At 56.3% G+C, this 21,693-nt stretch overlaps 2 protein-coding genes across 3 annotated transcripts in view; both read right to left on the bottom strand.

The window, feature by feature from the left end:
- Nucleotides 1-398: 398 nt before the first annotated feature.
- On the bottom strand, nt 399-13,227 carry RPS6KA4 (ribosomal protein S6 kinase A4). Of its 2 annotated transcripts, none has more exons than XM_003798609.2 (17): nt 13,073-13,227; nt 12,915-12,986; nt 12,000-12,218; nt 11,792-11,907; nt 11,171-11,278; nt 10,868-10,948; nt 10,675-10,778; nt 10,419-10,569; nt 7,238-7,402; nt 3,792-3,920; nt 3,491-3,624; nt 3,281-3,374; nt 2,691-2,864; nt 2,409-2,603; nt 1,884-2,043; nt 1,529-1,692; nt 399-1,299 (listed from the first exon to the last, which is right to left on the bottom strand). In XM_003798609.2, exons 1-17 carry the CDS (start codon nt 13,125-13,127, stop codon nt 1,126-1,128), a joined length of 2,295 nt encoding a protein of 764 aa, XP_003798657.1. In that variant the 5' UTR covers nt 13,128-13,227; the 3' UTR covers nt 399-1,125. The 2 variants fall into 2 exon arrangements, with proteins under 2 accessions (XP_003798657.1, XP_023374281.1); XM_023518513.1 differs by having other exon boundaries at nt 12,961-12,986; nt 13,073-13,210.
- Nucleotides 13,228-15,129: 1,902 nt separating this feature from the next.
- The window catches only part of CCDC88B (coiled-coil domain containing 88B), a 23,054-nt gene continuing 16,490 nt past the window's right edge, over nt 15,130-21,693 (bottom strand). Inside the window, exons 16-28 of the mRNA XM_023518430.1 lie at nt 20,586-20,713; nt 20,366-20,483; nt 19,456-19,551; nt 19,233-19,373; nt 18,792-19,048; nt 18,384-18,527; nt 18,028-18,214; nt 17,762-17,907; nt 17,558-17,656; nt 17,203-17,369; nt 16,501-16,707; nt 16,272-16,340; nt 15,130-15,469 (exon numbers count right to left, since the gene is read on the bottom strand). Coding sequence (XP_023374198.1) covers nt 15,414-15,469; nt 16,272-16,340; nt 16,501-16,707; nt 17,203-17,369; nt 17,558-17,656; nt 17,762-17,907; nt 18,028-18,214; nt 18,384-18,527; nt 18,792-19,048; nt 19,233-19,373; nt 19,456-19,551; nt 20,366-20,483; nt 20,586-20,713 — 1,815 coding nt within the window. The 3' untranslated portion in view covers nt 15,130-15,413. The remainder of the gene's footprint in view (nt 15,470-16,271; nt 16,341-16,500; nt 16,708-17,202; nt 17,370-17,557; nt 17,657-17,761; nt 17,908-18,027; nt 18,215-18,383; nt 18,528-18,791; nt 19,049-19,232; nt 19,374-19,455; nt 19,552-20,365; nt 20,484-20,585; nt 20,714-21,693) is intronic.

The raw sequence follows: 21,693 nt of genomic DNA, 5'->3' as shown, positions 1-21,693 counted from the left end.
GCTCCTTACAGTTTTTGATAGAGTTACTGTTTCTACAGAATACCTATCACTTTGGCCATTATCCTAAAGTGAAAGAAAAATCTAAGTTCAACCATTGTCAGTTGGGAATTTTCTGCTGTGCTACCAGCACTAAATGCATTTTCAACTTATCAGAATGAAGCCTCATGAGAAACAGAGGAGCACCCATACTTACAACCAAAAGAATCCTGAGTGACACATGGCAGAGCTGTCTAGATACACACCCAAGATGAGAGTTTGGCCCTTCTACTGCCCATGTCAAAAGCCAAGAACACAGGACCTTCTTATCCCAGAAAGATCTACCAGTTCCTCCCCTCTGAGGTCCCAGAGCCCAAGACCTCTGCTCCAGAAATCCACACCATTAACTAGCACACAAGATTCCACACACAGGACTGGGTGGACTTTTATTTTAAAGTCAAAGGCACAGCCTGGATGGGCTGAGGCAGTGACCATGGATGCCTAGCCCAAGCCCCCAAGGCCCCACCCCCAGCCAGGAGCAGCTATGCCAAAGAGGAGGGGGTGGTGAGATGGGGGCCTCCACTTTTACGGGGGTTGTCTACTTCCTTAGCCCCAATAGGGGGAGAAGCATGTGACATTAAGTGAGGCAGAAATGCTTCAGGGGGTTCCCCAAGCCCTCTTCCTCAATACCCCCCACAGGTCTTTGGTGGACATAATTGCACAGACAGTCCATAAAGTGACAGCTTGATGGGTGCCCCCTCCCAGGAGCAGGGCCTCAAGAGAGAATAGGGAAAGGGTCCCAGTTTCTCCCTTGCAGCAACAGTGCTTATAAATAAGAGAGGGCCGGTTCCCGTTGGAGTAGCCCCCTGGGAGGAGTCTTTTGCCCAGATGAGGCAGTGGCTTAGGAGCGGGCCTCCCGTGCCCCACTCTCCAGCAGGCCCCCTCCTTCCCTGCATCTCTAACTCTATCTGGTAAGACATAAAAAAATTCTCTGCTTATAAAAATACTTCTGCTCTGTCTGGGAGTAGGGTGGGAGGGGGAAAGACAATCCCTGGGGATCAGGGCAGAGCCGCTGTTAGCGGGCTGGGGCAGTGAGCTGGGCTTCCAGGACACAGCCCCTATGGGGAGGGGAAGTCACAGTGGCAGGAGCTAGGAAGGGGGTAGGGGACCGTTGGCTCGGCGGGGGGGCCCCTTGGTGGTGGGCACTGGTGAGCCGCGACGGGAGGCCGTGGCGCTCCGCAGCTTCTGCTTCCGCCGCTTGGCCAGGGGCGCATTCTCCACGCTCTTCAGGAAGAAACCCTCACGCTTGCCCCGGTTGAACGCCTGGGAAAGGAGTAGGTGAGTCCCCCTTACCCCGGCGTGTACCTGGCTTCCAGAGCCTAGCTTTGCCTCCCATTCCCAGACCCCAACCCCCGACCCTCTGGGTCAAGATCAACAGGTCCTTGGCATCCAGCCTCCCGCGGGTCAAGGTCGGGACAGACCAGCTGTCAAACTGGGTTCACCTCGCCTCGGCCTCTCGAGGCTCCGCCCTCCTGCGGGCCCCGCCCCTTACCATGAATGTGGCGTTCAGCCCAGAGCGCACTGCGGGCCCGGAAGATTCGAGCACATCTGGGGTCCGGAGTGGGGGCGAGGAGCGCGCGCTGCCATCCTGCAACCACGAGCTGCCCCGCAGCCCCTCTAGTTTCAGCCGCTTTGCAGGGTCCACAGTCAGGAGCCCTGGAGGTGGGACCGGGAAGTGCCGGGAGTGCGAAGTCATGTGGAGGCTGCGCCCGAGAGCAAGCCTAACCTCCCCACTCTCCTCCCTTACCCATCTCCCAGACAAGTCAACTAACTCAGACCATCCCCGTCCCAACGTGACCACATGACCTCCCCGCCCCACCCATAATCTGCAACCTCCAGCTCCGCACCTCGGACCAGCTCCTTGGCTTCCTCTGACACACCCTGCCAGGCCTCCCCGTCAAGGGAGAAGCGCCCCTCGCGGATCTTGCACATGATCTCGGCCGCTTGGCTCTGCCCGCCCTGGCCTGAGGCCCCCTGGAAGGGGACCTGCCCCGACAGCATCATGTACTAAGAACGGGGTGGAGGAGGAAGTGAAGAATGAGACTGTCCCAGACTAGAATGAGCCTGAGTCCTCAGCGCACCCACAGAACCATTCGCCCTCTCCTCCAGGGTAACTCCCTGGAGGTAATGAGCCCTGGGAGCTCATTAACGTTGATGAGCCCTGACTTCCAACCCCCTAAGACACGAATGCCCCGACCCCAGCACTGGAGGAACCCTGTCTCTGCATTAGGACGGCCCCTGATCCAGCCTCAGCCCTAACCCTCCTTTCTGCCAAGATGACTCTGTCTCCGCCTCGGTATTCACTACATCAGGAAGACCTCTGACCCCAGGCCCGGGAACCCTGAAGCCTCCTCAAGGACCTGGTCCCATACCAGAATGACGCCTAGGCTCCAGAGGTCACAGGACTCGTCGTAGCCCTGCTGCGCCAGCAGCTCGGGGGCCGCGTACTGCAGCGTGAAGCAGGGTGTCTGCATGGGCCTCCCTGGACTCTGGGGCCGCAGCCGCGCGAAACCAAAGTCAATGATCTTCACCGGGGCTCCGGGAGTGTCGTCGGCGTACAAGATGTTCTGAGAGGGCGGCAGGGCTGCGGTCAGGCGTGGGACTTCCCCCCACCCCACCCCCGCGCTGCAGCCCTGGCCTGCCCCTGTGCCCACCTCTGGCTTGAGGTCGCGGTGCACAACGCCCGCCTCCTCATGCATAAAGCTCACGGCTGACACTAGGCTCCGCAGAATCTGGCTGGCTTCTGACTCGCTGAAGTGCCGCTTCTTGCGGATATGCTCCAGCAGCTCCCCGCCCTGCAGCAGCTCCAAGACTAGGTATGTGTGCAGCTGTGCGGGGAGCAACGGGCCACGGTCATCACCCGTGGAACCGGGCTACCCACCAGCCGGCCCCAACCACCCTAAAAGTCACCTCAGTCGCCACTTCGGAGTCTCAGGATCTACCCCACAGCCTTTCAGACCCCTTTGCTCTAGGACCTCCTTAAAACTCCGCTCCCATAAGACCTATCCCAAGAACGCCCTCCTCAAATTCCGTTTCCTCGGCCATCCTCTGCTTCTCAGCTCCGCCTTTAGGTCCTCGGGTCCTAGTCCCCTGAAATCCCACCTGCGGGGTCTGTCTGGTCCCTTCTGGCCCCCGCAACTGTCCGCAGGTGCCGCCTCCAACCACACTTCTCCGCCTACCTCCCCCGCCCTCCAACAGACGCTTCAGGCGTCCCGGCGTTCCAACCCGGTTAGGAAGGCATCACCTGGTCCTGGTGCACCTCGTGCAAATTCACCACGTTGGGGTGTGACTGGCACAAGCGCAGGGCTGCCACTTCGCGCTGCGTGTTCGCCTCCAGCCTGGGGTGGCGGGGCAGAGCAGGAGGGGTTAGGATGGCCGCCCTCTGGCTCTGCCCCCGATGCCGCGGGCCGCCCTCTGGCTCAGCCCCCATCCCCCCATCGTTGAGACTGCCCACCTACGACTGAGGATCTTCACAGCGAACTCCTGGCCGCTTTGGCGCTGACGGCAGCGGCGACACACAGAGAAGCTGCCCTGGCCCAGCGCAGGTTCCCGCAGGTCCAGCTCGTACTGCTGGAAGAAGGACGAGTCCTTGGAGGCAAATGTTAAGAGTCAGAAGTCCACCCGGGAGCCCGGCCGAGCCACGCCCCACCTCTGCACCTCACCAGATCACACCGCGTGGACTGGCTGATCCAGGCTCAGAGTCCCAGACTAAACCACCCCCCAAACCCAGTTTCCCTCCACCTGGGCCAGCCCACCTGCATCATGGCACTCCTGGCCACGGCTGCCCGACCAGGCCGGTCTCCAGTGCCAGGCGCTTCCAGAACATCAGTCATCACCGCATTGTTGTGATCAAACAGTATGGATGGCGCCACGAATGAGTATCCCTGCATAGGACAGGAGTCAGGGGTGAATGGGCATGGGGCCTGGGGGGACAACTGAGGAGTCCCTGAAAGGCCCGGACCAGGGATGGGGGAGGGGCAGAGCAAAACCCCTGGACAAGGGGGTGGTGGGGATGTTCCAGTTGCATCCTGGTGCACAGGATGTGTGGGCACATTTTATTCCATCTTGGGTTTGTTTGTTTTGAGACAGTCTTGCTCTGTCACCCTGAGTAGAGTGCAGTGGCATGATCAGAGCTCACTGAAACCTCAAACTCCTGGGCTAGGGCTATCCTGCCTCAGCTTCCCAGAGTACTAGGATTATAGGCGTGAGCCACTGCACCCTGCCTCCACCTTATTTTATAATCATTTGGGGCCATGTCGTTCCCCCTACCACCTCTGCCAGCCTGTGATCCCACCTTTCTCATCACAGTGACTACTTATTTCCTCCTACCAGGTGCCAAGGCCCAGAAAATGATGGGCCTCATGCAGGACTATTGCCTGACCTCATGTTAAGTTTATGAGAATTCAGTTCTATCCTCTAAGGAAAAACACTTTATTCCTCCCTTACAAACCAGACTTTTTTTTTTTTTTAATAGAGACAGAGTCTCACTACTCAGACCCTCAGTAGAGTGCTGTGGCATCACACAGCTCACAATAATCTCCAACTCCTGGGCTTAGGCGATTCTCTTGCCTCAGCCGCCCAAGTAGCTGGGACTACAGGAGCCCACCACAACGCCTGGCTATTTTTTGTTGCAGTTTGGCTGGGGCTGGGTTTGAACCCGCCACCCTTGGCATATGGAGCCAGTGCCCTACTCACTGAGCCACAGGTACCGCCATACAAACCAGGCTTTGTCTTCCTCTGCAAGGGGGGCTACCAGGGAAATGCAGAGAAACCAAAGTTAATTATTTGCTTTTCCTAAAGATCCGGTAAGGGGCTTTCAAGGGTGATTTTATCTGTGTGTTATTTTCTTTTAAAAGTGTAGCCTTTCTAGGGCGGCACCTATGGCTCAAAGGAGTAAGGCACTTGCCCCATATGCTGGAGGTGGTGGGTTCAAACCCAGCCCCAGCCAAAACTGCAAAAAGAAAGTGTAGCCTTTCTGGCTCAGGGCCTGTAGCTCAGCAACTAGGGCACCAGCCACATACAACAGGACTGGTGGGTTCAAACCCAGGCCTGCCAAACAACAATGACAACTACAACAACAACAACAAAATAGCTGGGTGTTGTGGCCAGTGCCTGTAGTACCAGGTACTTGGGAAGCTGAGGCAAGAGAATCACTTAAGCCCAAGAGTTTGAGGTTGCTGTGAGCTGTGATGCTACAGCACTCTACTGAGGGCAGACACAGTGAGACTCTGTCTCAAAAAAAAAAAAAAGTGTAGCCCTTCTGTGCCCTAGAATGCCAGCTCCGTGTAGGTGGGATTTTTGTCTGTTAGGTTCATTGAGATGTCCTCAATGCCTAGATCAGTGCCAAGTACATTGTAGGCACTCAGTACACATTTTTGAATCACTGAATAAATGAATGGCAGTAAACACCTAGTCAGAAGAAAGAACTTCCTCATTAGGACTGTGAGACAATGGAACAAGGGAAGTTTAAGCACAGAGTTGTCAATTTGGTTTCTTTTTTTTTTTTAAACAGAGTCTCACTTTGTTGCCCTCGATAGAATACTGTGGCATCATAGCTCATAGCAACCTCAAGCTCTTGGGCTCAAGCGCTTCTCTTGCCTAAGCCTCCTGAGTAGCTGAGACTACAGGTGCCTGCCACAGTGCTGGGCTAGTTTTTTAGAGATGGGGTCTCACTCTGGCTCAGGCTACTCTCAAACCTGTGAGCTCAGGCAATCCACCCACCTCGGCCTCCCAGAGTACTGGGATTACAGGCATGAGCCACCATGCCCAGCCTGTCAATTTGGCTTCTTTTCAGACAGTGTCACTCTGTTGTTCCAACTAAAATGTAGCAACCCAATCATAGCTCACTATAACTTTGAACTCCTGGGCTTAAGCAATCCCCCTGCCTCAACCTTGTGAGCAGCTGAGACTACAGGTACACACCACCATGCCCAGCTAGTTTTTTAACTTTTTGTGGGGATGGAGATCTCCCTATGTTGCCCATGTGGTCTCTAACTCCTGGCCTCCCAAAGTGCTGGGATTACAGGTGTGAGCCACCATGCCCAGATATACTTGGCAATTTTTTTTTTTTTTTTGAGACAGAGCCTCAAGCTGTCCCCCTGGGTAGAGTGCAGTGGCATAACAGCTCACAGCAACCTCCAACTCCTGGGCTCAAGCGAGTCTCCTGCCTCCGCCTCCCAAGTTGCTGGGACCACAGGCGCCCGCCACAACGCCTGGCTATTTTTTGGTTGCAGCCGTCATTGTTGTTTGGTGGGTCCGGGCTGGGGATTCGAACTCGCCACCTTAGGTGTACGTGGCTGGCGCCTTAGCCGGTTGAGCTAGAGGCGCCGAGCCTATACTTGGCAATTTTAAGAGCTTCACAGAGAAGACTGATCCATCCATACTTGATATTAGTCTATTCTCATTTAATATTTATAGATCCTTTCCTACCAGTCAGACCCCCACACTGGGCCTGGGAACACAGTGCTTAAACATACAGTCCCACCCCTGGGGTCTTCTAGACCACAGGAGGCAGCCTAAGGATACAACATGACAAATTGTTCAGAAGACATGCTATTCACAGAGGGCTAACGCACACAAGAGAAAGGGCTGGATTACCCTCTGTGGACAAGGAGGCCTAAAAGATGAGTGGGAGCTTGCCAGGGGGGCTACTGTAGGGAAGGGGAGAACAGTGTGTGCAAAGACACAGAGGTGTGTTCTGGAACCTCTGAGCAGTTCAGAACTGCCCTCCAGAGGCATCAAGTAAAAAAACAGCACTAAGGCTAAGACACAGAGTAAGGACCACATTACGTGGGACCTCGAAGGCTGAGCAAAGGAGTGTGGATTGTCTAATAGGCCTAAGCTTCTAAACTTGGATGGAGGGGACCTATGCCTCTAGGACTTTGATGTACTATGCTAAGGGCATGCAAAGCCATAGTATAAACATGGCATCTCTTCCTGGATGTCCACTTAAACAAGTAAATAATTTAAAACAATATTTTCAAATAAAAAAGATAATAAACAAAGGGAAATTAGCACAAGGCTTAAATATAAACCATGGACCACCAAACATATGTCCTTCCCTGGTGGTTGATGACAGCCCATACCAGGACTACAAGTGGAGAGTTCTGGGAGAGATGCTGAGGGCTGCCCAGGAAACGGCTGAGGCCAGCAACAGCACCCCACTTCTCCTACATCTAGGATTCTGTGAGTTCTCACTTACCTGAAAGATTCGAGGGTCCCCAGGAGGGGGACTTCCAGGGGGTGAGTAGACAGGCTCTAGCCGAGTAAATTCCTCTGCAAAGTTGCTCACATCCAGCTCTGAGCGTATCTGGGGCCGAAATGGGGCGGGAATCTTCCTGGTAGCCAGAGCAGCCCAATCTAAACCCTGGGGAAAAGGAATCAGAGATTAAGTATCACAGGGCAGGAACTGGGAACCTCTTTGACTCAGGCCACTCTCACTAGGCAGCTCTTCAAAAAAACAGAGGCCCATCTGGCATCTGGGTGGGCAGCTGTTCTTCCTGCCACCCCAGCTTCCATTTGCCACCTGTTATCAGAAACCCTGTTCCCCTTGGAGAACCAGTTCTGGAACTTTTAATAGAATTGGTATGGCTCAAGCGGCTAAGGCGCCAGCCACGTACACCTAAGATGGCAGGTTCGAATCCAGCCCTGGCCCACCAAACAACTATGACAGCTGCAACCAAAAAAAATAACCAAGCGTTGTGGCGGGCGCCTGTGGTCCCAGCTACTTGGGAGGCAGAGGCAGGAGACTCGCTTGAGCCCAGGAGTTGGAGGTTGCTGTGAGCTGTGATGCTACAGCACTCTACCCAGGGGGACAGCTTGAGGCTCTGTCTCAAAAGAAATTAAAAAAAAAACAACAACAAATCTCTTTCTCCTACCGGACTTAAATCTGAAAGAACGTGGATCTAGATCTGCCAGGGGCCCTTTTTGTGAGACAGAATCTCATATTGTTGCCCTCAGTAGAGTGCTGTGGTGTCATAGCTCACAGCAACCTCAAACTCTTAGCTCAAGCTATCCTTATGTCTCAGCCTGCCAAGTAGCTGGGACTACAGGCACCCACAACTCCTGGCTATTTTTAGAGATGGGGTCTCACTCTTGCTCAGGATGGTCTCAAACTTGTAAGCTCAGGCAATCCAGCTGCCTTGGCCTCCCAGTGTGCTAGGATTACAGGCATGAGCCACTGCACCTGGCCAGGGACCCTCTTGGGGTCTAATGACATCTGCATATAGAAAAGCAGGACCAGCTCAGTGCCTGTGGCTCAAGAGGCTAAGGCGCCAGCCACATAACACCTAAGGTGGTGGGTTCTTATCCAGCCCGGGCCCACCAAACAACAATCATGGCTGCAACCAAAAAATAGCCAGGTGTTGTGGCAGGCGCCTGTGGTCCCAGCTACTAGGGAGGCAGAGGCAGGAGACTCGCTTGAGCCCAGGAGTTGGAGGTTGCTGTGAACTGTGATGCCAGCGCACTCTACCCAGGGGGACAGCTTGAGGCTCTGTCTCAAAAAAAAAAAAAAAAAAAAAGCAGGACCAAGAGACAGTTTCAACACCTAGATGCAGCCCTGCCTGAAGTCTAACCACTATTCCTTGGACTTTTCACTTATAGCAGTTAAAATAATGCCCTTTTATGTTTAAGCTAGTAAACATTAAAGTGGTATAACCTGTTAATTGTCTACCTAATATCTATTCTTCCTGTCTTCCTTAGTACTGAAGCCCCAAATTTTATTATAGGAACCAATATACACAATTAAAAGAATATATTACAAACTTCCTTGTAGTTAGAAGTTACCAATAATTTGAAAGCAACAACTGTCAGGCAGGATTCCAGGAAAAGATCCTTAAGAGGAAGGTGGATAGTTGGCAAGTGCCCTTTTTGCCCTTCTCCTTCTTCCTCCTGCTTCCTACCTAGGGATCAGACTAGATGGCAAGAGCTCCAGCAGCCACTTTGGAACATAAAGCAACCATGGAGAATAGAGGCTATATGCTAAGAATGAAGGAACATTTAAAAAAAATATATGAATTCCCAATGACAGTGTAATACCATCATAATACCACAGCAGCTCTGGCAAGTAAACCTCTATCTTGTTTAGGTCACTGTTCATTCTGATCTCTGTTGCTATTAGCCAATCTCTATTCCACTGGTACCATCGTTTTCAGTTGGGCTTTTTGTCCCTTGTAGCCAAGAAGCCTAACTTGAGCTTGAAGTCTCCAGTTCTGCCACTAGGGACCTCAGCACTGCTATCACCAAAGAGGTTGTCCAAAAGAAGGCAGAATGGAGGGAGCACCCTTTCCAAGCATCAGGCCTTAAAGACTTTGAGGGCTCTCTAGTATGAGTGGTCAACCCCTCCAGCACCCAGCATAGCACTCAGCCTGGGCTCAGGGTGGGCTTGCTGAAGGAAAATCACATTGCTTGCCACCTTTCCCTCCCCTCCCCTCCCACCATACTCCTGACAGGGACATCTTCACCTCGGACACCTAGATTCCTGTCTGAGAAGGCATCTCAGGAAGGTCCTTCCAGGTTGGTACTTGTAGGAAGATTCGAGAAGATGGCACTCACAGCATGGGTAACAGAGTACCTAGCTCATAAATGGGCACTTATGTTAGGATGTCTGGCAAGTGGCAAATCTGATTCTTGAGTGTAAACAGTAGAATAAAAAGTCTGAATCTGAGCTCCATCACTTCCTAGTGACGTTGGACAAATGACTGCTTAGACCATCAGCTTCTGAAACTATAAAGATGGGGATAATCAGGGTGGTACTGAGGGCCGTGTGAAATAATGTGAGCAAAGGAGGTAGCCATTGTCACAGAGCCCTGCTAGGCACTGCTGCTGGCCACATACAAGGCAGAATCCACTCTGTGCTGCACTCTAACACATGTGTGCTCTCAACAAGTGAGCAAAAAACCACCTGGGGACATCAACCATCCATCTGAATTACAAGCACACAGACTATATAGGGACAACAAACAAAGTGCCTAGGTAGAAGCTGAGAGCCATAAGCGTGATTTTTTTTTAGTACTAATGTGAGCCAACAGGAGACCTATTTAAAGCTGAGGTCTGCTCCCAGCAATGCACCATTTACTGTGCCATCTGGGGCAGGTTACCTGCCTTCTCTGGTTCTAACGAAAGGACTGACCAATCTGTTCTCAAGTCCCTGCCAGGCCTGACAACTGATGAACCTAGAAATCTTTCCTTCAGGAATATACCTGCCGGGTTTCAATGGGATGACATGGAAATCAAACCTGACTTACACACACTTGCTTTCTTTATCTGAGGGATTTTCCAGATAAAGTGAAATTGGCCAGGTTCAGACCGTCCCTCCAGTGTCCCCCAATCCAGAGCAGCAGTCTGGCTTAGAGTTGTGGGGGTCCCAGAGTCAGGAGCCTCACCTGGAAGAAAGGGTGGTTCTTGACTTCTTGTGCCCCTTGGGGCCCCGCACCTAATCGCTTCTTGGGCTCCTTGCAAAGCAGCCGCTGCAGCAGGTCCTGCGCCACGGGCCCGATCCGTGGGGGGAAGGGAGGGGAGCACTTCAGGATCCGTCTGGGAGGATTGGGGGGGGCGTCAGGGGCAGCGAGCCCTCCCCACAGCCCTGCCCAGGCAGGCTCTGCAGCCCCTCAGCCGCCCTTTACCTCCATCCCTACTCACCGGGACACCTCAGCCTGCGTGTTCCTCTCACCCTCCAGTGTGAAGGGTGAGGCTCCCGTCAGCAGCTCAAAGAGCAGGATGCCCAGGCTCCACCAGTCCACAGCCTACCGGGGAGAGAGGACACCATGAGGGCCTGTGGCTTTCCTTACTCCCCCCACAGCCAGTTCCACCCCCCACTTCCCCACCAACCCACCTTGCCATGGCCTGCCTTGCTGCGGATGATTTCAGGGGCCATGTACTCAATGGTGCCACAGAAGGAGAAGGTCCGCTCTTTCTAGGAGGGCAAGAGGACCTGTTTGGACATCCAAGCCTCTCTTATGCCCTAGCAGCCCCCAAACATCAGAGTAGGACTCGCTGGACTTGTGACATGAGGGAGTTAAACAGTGGGGACTTCCTGCATCTGTTCACTCCTGCACCCCCAGAACACAGGTATGGAGCAGGAAGAGGCAGAAAGAAGGTTTGAATGGGACACAGGCAGAGACTGCCGTCCACTTACCTCCTCTGTCAGGAACTCCTTGCTTAGCCCAAAGTCTGTGAGGACAATGTGGCCCTCCGAGTCCAGCAGCACGTTCTCCAGCTTCAGGTCTCGGTAGATGATGCCAAGCTAGTAGGACAAGAGGGGCACTGAGGCTTCATCCCCTGAGACCCTCTCCAGCTCCTGTAACTTGTGTTCTTGCTCTAGATAAGGAGATCCTGCTGGAGAAGGTCATCGGCCTGCTGAGGGGTCTCCAAGGCAGAGCTGGGCCATTGGAGAAAAAAGGCCACTTATGATATAAAGCAAGAAATGAGGGCCCCATGGAACAGGCCCAAAGGTCCAGGAGAGAGGAAAGTCTATAAAGAGCCCCATTTCAAGGAGGCCTTGGGAGCCAAGGCATGAGGTCCCCATTTGAGGAAGTTGTGTGAATGTGGCCCAAGTTCCCCGTAAGAAGAAACCCCCACCAGGCAGTGCTGGGGCTTCCTGCTAGGAAGCCTGGGAGAGCAGCTTGAGTCCCCACCAAGGTCAGCACCTGTACCAGGGAGTCCAGGGAGAGACCCAAGGCTGCCTGCCTGTAGGATACCCCTATAAGGTCCAGCCCCAGTTCCTATGGCAACAGCCTACAAATAGGTCCTCACCCACCTTGTGCAGGTATTCCAGGGCCAGCACAATCTCACCCCCATACACACGCACTTCAGCCTCCTTGAAGTATTGGCGCTGGTAAAGGTGGGTGAACATCTCACCACCACTCACGTAGTCTAGGGGTGCAGCAGAAGTTAGGAAGTATCCCCGTGGGGTGGCCTCACCTGCCCCCATTCCCTCACACTGTCAGTTTGTGGTGTGCACTCACCCAGGATGAGGTGCAGCTTGGCATCAGTCTGGAAGGCATAGTGGAGTGTGACCAGGAAGGGTGCCTGGCGCACGAGCTCCAAAACCGAGCGCTCGGTGCGCGTGTGCTCCTGCGTCTTGGCACGCTGCACCAGCGCCGCCTTGCGCAGCACCTTCATGGCATACAGCTTCCCCGCATCGTGCCCGCCTGCCTTCCGCACCAGGAACACTTTCCCGTAGGCTGTGGGTGCAGCAAGTGGGTGGGGGTGGGCTGTGTGAGTGGGAGGGTGGCACACACTAGTGGGGGTGGGGTGAAGCCAACCCAGGAGGGTGTGCAATTTGGGGGAAGAATCTGGGATGAGAAGCAAGTGTGCAAAATGCTGGCAGAACCTTCTAAGGAAGAGGTGTGCACACCCCAGGAGGGTACAGCCAGAGAGGGATGTGCAAACCAGGCTAGGGAGCATGCAACTCCAGCAGGCCTGCAGAGAGGGGTGGGGGTGGGGCCTGTGCAAACCTGTGAAGGAGCAGATGGATGGGAAAGGATGAAAACGCAAGGAAGGCAGGCAGAGGTGTGCACCTGGCCAGGGAAAGGATGTGCAAACGAGTTTGCAAAATGTGAGAAGGGGTTCTCATATGGAAGAAGGAGAGGACCTATACAAATCACTTGGGAGGGGTGCAAGCCCCCAAGGAGGGTGGCAAACCCTAGGGGGGAGGTATGCACACCCAGGACCTCACAAGGAGGAATGATGTTAGCACGAAGTGCCCTGGAAGTGGGCATGCAAACCTTAGCTAGGCAGGGCGGGGCAGGCAAGGCAGGCTTTGACGGGAAAGGGTGGGGGGCCTTCCCAGTGGCCTGGCCCTGGCCCAGGCGGGTGAGCAGGCAGGAGGCCCAAGACACTGGTCCTGGGACACGTGCCTGGTGGAAGAGGGTCCTCACCTCCCGTTCCCAGCACCTTGAGCAGCTCGAAGTTCTCCACGCTCACCTTCTCCTCATGCCCGGTCAGGTTGGCTATGGGCACAGGGGCGAATAAGCCCAGCCAGCCCATGACCCCTCCCAGCCCGCCAGGAGTAGCAGTCCCCAGGGCCCACACCCACCTTCCGTGATCCACAGCTCCAGGGCACAGCCCTCATCCTCGTCCTCGTCTCCCATGGCCGGCGGGTCGCTGGGGCCCGCGCGGCTGGGGCTCCGGGCGGCGCCGGTTACATGGCGGCTCTGGCCGGGGCGGGCGCTTCCTGGTGCCGCCTCTGGGGCCGAGTCGGGCTCCAGCGCCGCCTCCCGGCTCCCCGCCCCGCGGGGCCTGAGTCAGGCGGCTGGAACGTGACAGCGCCGAGGTACAGGTGGGCCCCCGGCAGAAGCGTCCCTATCCCCGACCCCTGAGCTAGCGGGCGTTAGGGCTGTGCGCTTGGAGACCTCAACTGAGCCTCCAAGAACTGGAAACACCCCGCAGAAGCCATGCCTGCGCCCGAGGACAATCTGGAGCCCCTGTTGAGCCAACGGCCCTCAAGCCAGTTGTCTGCCCCCCAAGACGATGCTGCAGCCAGTGATGTTGAGGCCACGAGGAACCTGTGCTCCAGAGCAGGAGAGGGGTGTCCGCTGGGCGCTTTTGAGCCCTCCCGGCTGCCTGTGCCAGCCCTGAGGGCAGCCAAGCATCTCCTGTCCAAAGTAAGGAGTTTAATGAAAATCACACCCCACCCACCTCGTTTTTTGATCACTCCCTGATGGCGGCAAATAGGGGAAGGAATTAGTATGTCCCCTTGACAGATGAGTAGCCTGAGGCCACGGCTAGCAACTGGCTCAGCCCCCATGGCGCCAGGCGCCCCTAGTGCTGGGTAAGCTAAAGGGGGATTGGATTCTGGAAGTCAGTAGTGTCTCAGCTGTGGGGCCAGCCCTGCCCATCCCCTCTCCCCTGGACTTGCCTTGGCAGGGAGGGAAGAGGGCTGGAGCCAAGCTGGGACCCCATGGCAGGGAGGAGTGGCTAATTTTCTAACCAGTTCTCATTAGAGGAAGCCTGCAAAAAGCAGCTCATCTCCCAGCCACTGCTGGAAGCCCACCAGATTCGGTGCACACTTCATGTAGTTCTGTCCCCAGCCCAGAGCCCACAGTAGGCCTCAAAAAGGGACATCCAAACCACATATGGGCAGTCCTCTCTCTCCATCAGGCCCAGAGCCCCAGACTGGTGGGTCCTCCAGAGCCTTTCCCTGTCTCCTCCTCCCTGACCGCTGATAGGGACCACAAAGTCAGGAGGGGCAACCATCAGAGCCCCCACCCCAAGGCAGGGGCTTTCAGTTGCTCTGCCTGCTGGAGGCCAGGAGCCCCTCCCCACCCCACTGCCCTTTGAAGCTATGGCAGAGAGGAAGAGGAATTAGATTGCAGCTTACACTAGGGAGGCTGGACTGGCTGCCCCTCCCAGAGCTGCCCATCCCCAAATTCAGACTACCTCATCTCAGCCTTGGGCATCCCCACCCTCCCCTGGGCAGCCCCAGGTGCCCTGACTCACATCCTGCCAACCTGCCTAATTGTCCCCTTCCCAGGCATCATACTAGAAGCCCTAGTCAGGAAGCCAGCATGCTTTCCACCTCCTTAAGCAGGCCCTGGCACTAGGTGATGCTCCACCAGGACATGAGCTCCCTGGAAAGGGGCTTAACTTAGAGCAGTGGAAGAGAGGATAAGGAAGCAGAAGATGTAAATGGAGAGGATAGGGGCAGGGCCACGGGGGGAGGGGGGGGGCTTCCCTGCCCCTCACCCGTGAGCCCAGACCTCAGGCCCCACCCACCACTGGCTGCCCAGAATGCCATTCCCGCCCCACCCCACCCCCATGGGACATCCAGGCTCTAGCCAGCCTGCCTAACCAAGCCCCTGAAGAAAGCCCTTCACTGCCCTGTCCATGCAGAGGCCCTCTGGCCAGACCCCTGCCATCCAAGAGGAGGACTGGGCCACATGTGTTCCTAGTGGCCTGAGACTTCCAAGTGCAGCCAGGAGACACAGAGCATGACTCAAATGGTTGTATCTCAGCTTTATTCTCATGCCCCTCATATCCCATTAAGGCTTAATTATCAGCTCAGTCTACAGTACCTCAGGAATAAGACCCAGCTCCCAACCTGGACCAGGCAGGGGGCTCTCTTGCCGACTCCTGCCAGCCTCCTTCAGCTAGAGGATCCTTTAGAGATGGCCTCCTCAGTGGAGGCCCCATAGCAGAGCCTGAGCCCTGGCCTACAGCCACATGTGGAGGGCCAGCCATCCTCCCTGTCCACAAACTTGTCACAGATCCATCTCAGGGCCCCAGTGCTCGCCATGGAGGATCCTGAGACCCAGACCTCTTTGTCCAAGGACTCCCCTTGGGAACTCTGGTTCCCCAAGCTCTTGAGCTGCCTGGGGACCCCACTGATGCTCCTGCGGCGACAGGGCTTCACTTCCAATCCCCCTGTCCCCGTGGTGTCACTGGCTGAGGGAAGGGGTGAGTGGACATTTCTCTGGTTCCTGAACCTCGAGGCCTGGAAGGAAAGGCTTAGTTCAGTTCTACTGTCCTCAGGAGGACTCCCAGCATTTGAGGTGCCCCACAGGGCCACACATCTTCTGAATACCCTCCACCCCTCTAATTTCCCCCCTTCAGGGACACTAGCTGCCTCCTCAGTCCTCCACCATGCCAAGCCTTTTTTTAGCTCTTCCCTCTGCCTGGAATGCTATACCATCTCCAAGACAGACACAACAAACCCTCACCTCCAATCTCTGCTCCAACTTCACTCCTCCGAGGCTGACCCTGAACACCCTAGTTAAAATCACAGCCCGCCCGCCAGAGCTCCTGACCCATCCCCTGCCCACCTTTCCTCCCAGAGCATTAGCACCTCCTGGTGTTCTAAGGCCAAGTTGCCTGGCACAAGGCTGAGCAGGTGGGAGGTGGGTGGCCTGAACTGTGACGTGCTTCACAGACTTAGCATGGAAAATCACATCCAGTAGCTCATATGCTCACTACATGTTGTGTTAAATAAGATGTGTTATTAAAATTAATTTTACCTGTCTTTTTTTTTTCTGATGAAGCTACCAGAAAAAGTAAAGGCTACCTATGTGGCTCACATCATATTTCTACTGGTCAGAGCTGTCATAGATAATAATTATTTTATGCAAATCATTTATGTCTGCCTCCCCATACCAGAATGTTCCCTGCTGCGTCCTCAGCTAGCACACAACTTGCACTTGGTAAAGGATCATTGTCAAATGAGAGAATGGATGAATGAGATCTGTCAGGGGCCCCAGACAGGGCAAATAACCCCACTCCTTCCCCAGGCCCCCACTCACCCTCTCGGTTGGCATCTGCTTTGTGTTCCTGGAGAGTCTTGCCAGAGCCATCCCATGCCACGCCAGGTCCTGGGGGGCAGAAGGCAGCCACTAGGCCCTGGAGGCCAGTGCAGGAATGGGCAGGGCTTGGAGGAGACAGAGGGGACAGGAAGAAAGCCCCCTTCCCCAAGGAGCTGGTGGATCCATGGAGAGTTGGGGGGCTAGCAAGGATAGGGACCTTGTCCCTCACCTTTGCCATAGGAGCTGGGTGCTCCCAGGGGACCTGGACGGCGTTGTCGGAATCGCTGCCGGGGGGTGTCCCCAGGGCTGAATGACTCAGAGCTTCTCCCCACAGGAAACCTAGAGCTGAGTTTCCGCCGCTGCCCCCCTGCAAGGGTCTCATCCTGCAGGCAGAGGGAGCTCTGGGCCCGGCGCATGGGTGCTGGTGAAGGGGACCCTGCAAGAGGCACATGCAGGGAGGGTATCAGAGAAGGGCACACAGGGGTCAGTTGTAGCAGAGGGGCCAGCAGGTAAAGCTACACAGGGCCCAGGAGTGGAGGCACAGAGGTGAGGGACAAGCAAATGAGGTTGAGTGGGCCCTGTGTTGGCTCTGACACTGACTGTGTGACCTTGGGAAAGACACATCCCCTCCCTGGGCCTCAATTTCTTCATTTGCTATCTAGGATCTAAGATAAACAACCCCTCACTAGAGTTCCCTGCTACTCCGAGGTCCTAGGCACTGCTACAGATGGGGTGGGTTGGGTGGGTGGCAGGGAGGCAGCAGGAAGGTGCCAGTCAATAGGGACCCTGCAGGGCCCAGGGCAGAGAGCCACAGGAAGCATCTGGGCAAGTTAGGGAAGGCATCAGGGAAAGTACAAGGGGTTGAGGGGCACGTGTGCAGGCCAGACAGTGAGGCAAGGGACCGTCCTGGTCACCTGGCCCCCAGACCCACCTGTCCCATCTGCCTCCCTGCCCTCAGGGAGCTCCGTCTCCAGGGGGCCCCCCAGGCTCTCCATGCTGCCAGCCCCATCGGCCCCCGGGCGTGGCCCCCCATGGAGGCCCCCCTCCCGCCGGGGCCTCATCAGCCTCTTCACCTTGTCTGCCAGCCAGCTGCCCTTCCTGGGGGCAAGAGTGCACAAGAGGGGGTAAGGAGAGGGAGGAATTAGGGAGAGGAGGATCATATCAGGGATGGCAAAGGCCAGGCCGACTTTCACTGGGGCCTGGACATGAGATGGGCCAGGGGTCAGAGGGCAGGGCAGGGCAGAGCTTGGCAGGATGCCTGGCCCATGGTGTATGGGGTCACTCACTTGGTCCGGGGCAGGGGCCCAGGCTCCAGCACACGGTACTGATCCATGATCTTCTCCACAAGCTTCTGCTTTTCACGGCGCAGGGCATTTAGCTGGTCCCTGGGCAGAGCGGGAGGGGAGAGGTAGACATGAGGCTCTGAGAGGCCCAGCACAGATCAACCACAGGGGAATCCAGGCTGCCCCACTCCTGGGCCACCTGCTCACAGGTACTCGCGCTGCTCACGGTGCAAGTGGTCCCGGCTCTCCAGGCTGTGCGCCAAGAGCTCCCTGTTCTCTCGGCTCAGGGCCTGTACCTCAGCCAGTAGCTGCCGGTTCTCCTCTTCCTGGGCACTCCGCAGCTGTGTCAGCAGCTGGTGGGCAGCAGCCGGGGTCAGGGATAGAACCAAGCTCAAGGCACCCTGGGTCTCCACTCGCCGGCCCCTCTCCACCTCCACCACCCTCAGCCATTATGTGTCCATGCCACACCACACCTCACACTGCGTGGTTAGCCGGCAGGCACTCAGGTCCAGCTGCTGGTTGGATTCACGCAACTGCTGGCTCTGCATCTCCAGCTGTGCCCGCTCCAACTCCAGCCGTGCCAGCCGGCCCCGCAGCTCCCCACGTTCACCCTGCAGCTCACCCCGCTCTCGAGACACTTCCGCCAGCAGTATCTGAGCCCTTCAGAGGCAAAGACAGCCGCTCTCCAAGGAGCCTCCCTACCCAGTGCCCTCATGCCAGCCAGAGGAGTGATGTCAGGAAGAGAAGGCATGGGGGGACTCCACATCCCCAACCCACTTCACAGGAAGGAACACAGGGAGCTGGCGGGGGGTGGGGCTGCACCAGGCACCTGTCATGTTCACTCTGCAGCCTCCGTAACTCCTCTTCCAGGTCCCGCTGCCGGTGTCCGTCCCGCATCAGGCGCTCACGCTCTGCCAGCAGGGCTATCTCCTGTACCTCCACGTTGGCCCGCTGCGCCTGCAGCTGCTCGTGTCTGTGATGGACACGGGGTTAAGGGGCTGCTGGGGTTTGGGACCTCAGCAAGTGGGCAGCTGGACTGTCTAGACCTGGGAAAGGGTCTGTCATCTCCTAAGTAGTCCCAGCCCAGAAGCATGGGGAGCACTGCCACCCCAGGGGTACAGCAGCACCTGAGTGTCACAAAGCAAAGTGGATGCACTTTCTGGTAGGGTCAGGCCTGCCAAGGGAGCCTGCACTGGCAGGGAGGGGTGTGGAAGAGGGGCTGAGTGGGGAGGCTCACCGGCCCTGCAGTTCCCGGTGGGCCAGCTCCAGCGCCCGCATGTTGGCCTTGAGTTCTCGGTGCCGCACTAGTAGTCCCTCTAGCTCCGCCTCCTGCCGCCGCTGTAGTTGTGCCAGGGCCTCATGGTCCCGCAGAAGGGCCTGCTGCTGCTCCCGAGTCGCCTCCTGGGATCTCCGTGCTGCCTGCACCTCCTCCTCCAACACCCCCAGCTTCCTGTGCAGCTCCTTGCCCTGTACCTCCAATACAGACTTCTCGGCCTAGGGCAAAGAAGGTGGGCAAGGACCAGTGGGTAGAACCCTGGGCTATAAAGGAGCTGAGGGGTAGGGGGCCAAGGGCAAAGGCCAGGACCAAAGAAAAAGAAAGAGCTGTGGAGGCAAAGGGCTGGGGCAGGAGGCACTGGTGAGTGGATACCGGGAATGGGGCATCCAGGCCACCACCCACCTGCAGCCGGCTACTGTGCTCCTGAGCCCTCTGACTCTGCTGCAGCAGCTCTTGGGCACGGCCCTGCAGGCTCCCTAGTTGCCCCTCCAGGTGCTGCAGCTGCCCCTGCAGAGCTGTCTTCTCAGCCACCAGTGTAGCATTCTGTCCAGAAAGGGGTGGTCAGCAGTGGCCAGGAGGCCGGGCACCCCTCCACCCCCCGCACACACGTCAAGCCAACACTCACACTGCGCTCCACCTCAATGAGCCGCATGTTCGGGGTTTCCACCATCTGAGGGTTGGCCTGCTCCTGGACCCCTAGCCCCGAGGGGCCCTGGCGTAGCTACAAGGAGAAGCCCTGTGAAGTCACTCAGGCCAACAGTGGCAGCTTGGAGATGTCCCTTCAGCAGCATTTGACACTGCCCATGCCTTCCCTTCCATCCCACAAGCCCACATTCCTGGTTCCCTAAGGTCCCTAGGTCTCCACTCTGTGCTTCTCAATTTTTCTCACTCTGCAGCAGAGCTTCATCTCACCTGCACTGTTTCTCCTGCACCTAACAATCTCCATCTGCTCTTCTCTAAGCCTCAGTTCCAACACTGCTGGCTCCAGAAAACCTCTTCTGACTGACCCTACCAGGCGCCTTGCTAGGTACCCCCACCCAGCCCTGCATGACCTCATCTCGGTCCCCGTGTTATCATCATTTGTTTTCTTGCCTCTGTGCCTCTGTCCTGACTGGGCTGTGAGTTCCCTAAGGGTGGTGGCCTGGTATGCTCCCCCCCAAACCCTCCACCCTGCACTCAGCACTGAGCTCATACACAGTAGGACATCAGAAACAATCACTGACTTGCAAGTCAATGCCTTACAAGCTAAGCTCACTAGGAAGTGGAGTTGGGCAAAGGAAATAGAGCAGTCACCTCACAGCAGAGGCTCTTGTGTGTGCAGAGTGGGGGAGGCAAAAGGCATGGAGAAGGCCACACGGCCCCCAGACTCCCAGCACAGTGCTCCTTCCCATGGCCCTGTGTGGGCAGGGAAGCGAGTAGTAGGCCAAGAATCCAGGCACAAGACCAGGAGCACAGGCGCCCAAGGATTCTGCTGTGGAATGGACGAAGGGACAGAACAGGCCCCACTTCCCAGGGCTATACCACAAGGGCCCCACCTGGAACAGCTCCTCTTCCAGCCGTAGAGCCTTGGCCTTGAGCTCCATCAGCGCCTCCTCCTTGCTGGTAGCTGCCGCCTGCAGCTCGGCTTCCAGCCGCTGCTCCAAGCCCCGGTACCTACCAGGAGAAGCCTTGGCATCCAACATCACCCCAACCAACCCCGCCGCACCAAGCCCCTGCCTGACCCCTTCTGTCCCCACCCCCCAGCACCACCCTCACCTTTGGTTTTGGCTTTTCTGTTCTTGAAGAAATTCCTGGCGCTCCAGAGCCGCCTGTTCCAGCTCAAGCTGCAGATGCTCCAGCCGGGCTCCCAGTACCTTACCCTGCACCACAGCCTTCTCGAGCTCCTGAGGGCAGGCAGAGCAAGCTCAGGGGGAGGTCCTGCCCCAGGGGGCTGAGCAGAGCCAGAGGCAAAGGCCTGAGAATCAGATCTGGTTTTCTGTCCTTGCTCTGCCACCCTGGGTAGATGCCTTTAACCCTTTGAGCCTCTACACCACCATTTATAAAATGGGAGCAAATCCTGATGGCCTTACACATGGGGCACGAAAGAGTTGGAGGTTGGAAGCCTGATAGAGTGTAAGAGAGGCCCTAGGTGAGGAGTGAGACACACATGCTGAGCAAGTGCCTTCACCTCTTTGAGCCCATGGTTCCTCATGTGCACATGAGATGGTCGTGCCCGACGGGTTGCCACTGTGATGGTAAAAGGGCCTGATGGGCTGCCACTGGGATGGTAAGAGCGCCTCAGTGTCCTCAACCACAGGGGGATGGTTTGGGAATGCTGGCAGGAACTTAGGGACTGGCAGACCTAACCACAGTGGGGACCACGGTGAAGCAGATAGGCCAGGTTGCTGCCATCTGGGTGGCCCTGGCCTTTGGCGGTTGGGTCACACCATTTTGAGAGGGGGCGGAAGGCCCACTCTGGACTGCAGACCCCAGAGGGAGGTAGGCCAAACCATTCTGGCATGCGGGGGCCCTGGCAAAATGAAGCCATGGGGAAGGGCCTGCCAATCCTGGGTGTGGAAACCAAGCCCTCAAGCCTCTTCTGCTGAAAACTATCTTCCTAGCTAAAGAACTATACCCAGGCCTGGCTCCCGCAAGCACCACACTTCCTAATACCCTTGGCCAAAGCCTCCCAATAAAAACTATAAGTCCAGGGTGGCAGCTATAGCTCAAACGGCTAAGGCACCAGCCACATACACCAGAGCTGGCAGGTTCAAATCCAGCCCGGGCCTACCAAACAACAATGACAACTACAACCAAAAAATAGCCAGGCATTGTGGCAGGTGTCTGTAGTCCCAGCTACTTGGGAGGCTGAGGCAAGAGAATT

This window comes from Otolemur garnettii, unplaced genomic scaffold (assembly GCF_000181295.1).
Source record: "Otolemur garnettii isolate 467f Iridium unplaced genomic scaffold, OtoGar3 scaffold00140, whole genome shotgun sequence".
NCBI classification, from domain to species: Eukaryota; Metazoa; Chordata; class Mammalia; order Primates; family Galagidae; genus Otolemur; species Otolemur garnettii.
Note: the sequence above shows the minus strand (reverse complement) of the source record. Positions and strands in the feature narration are given on the sequence as shown.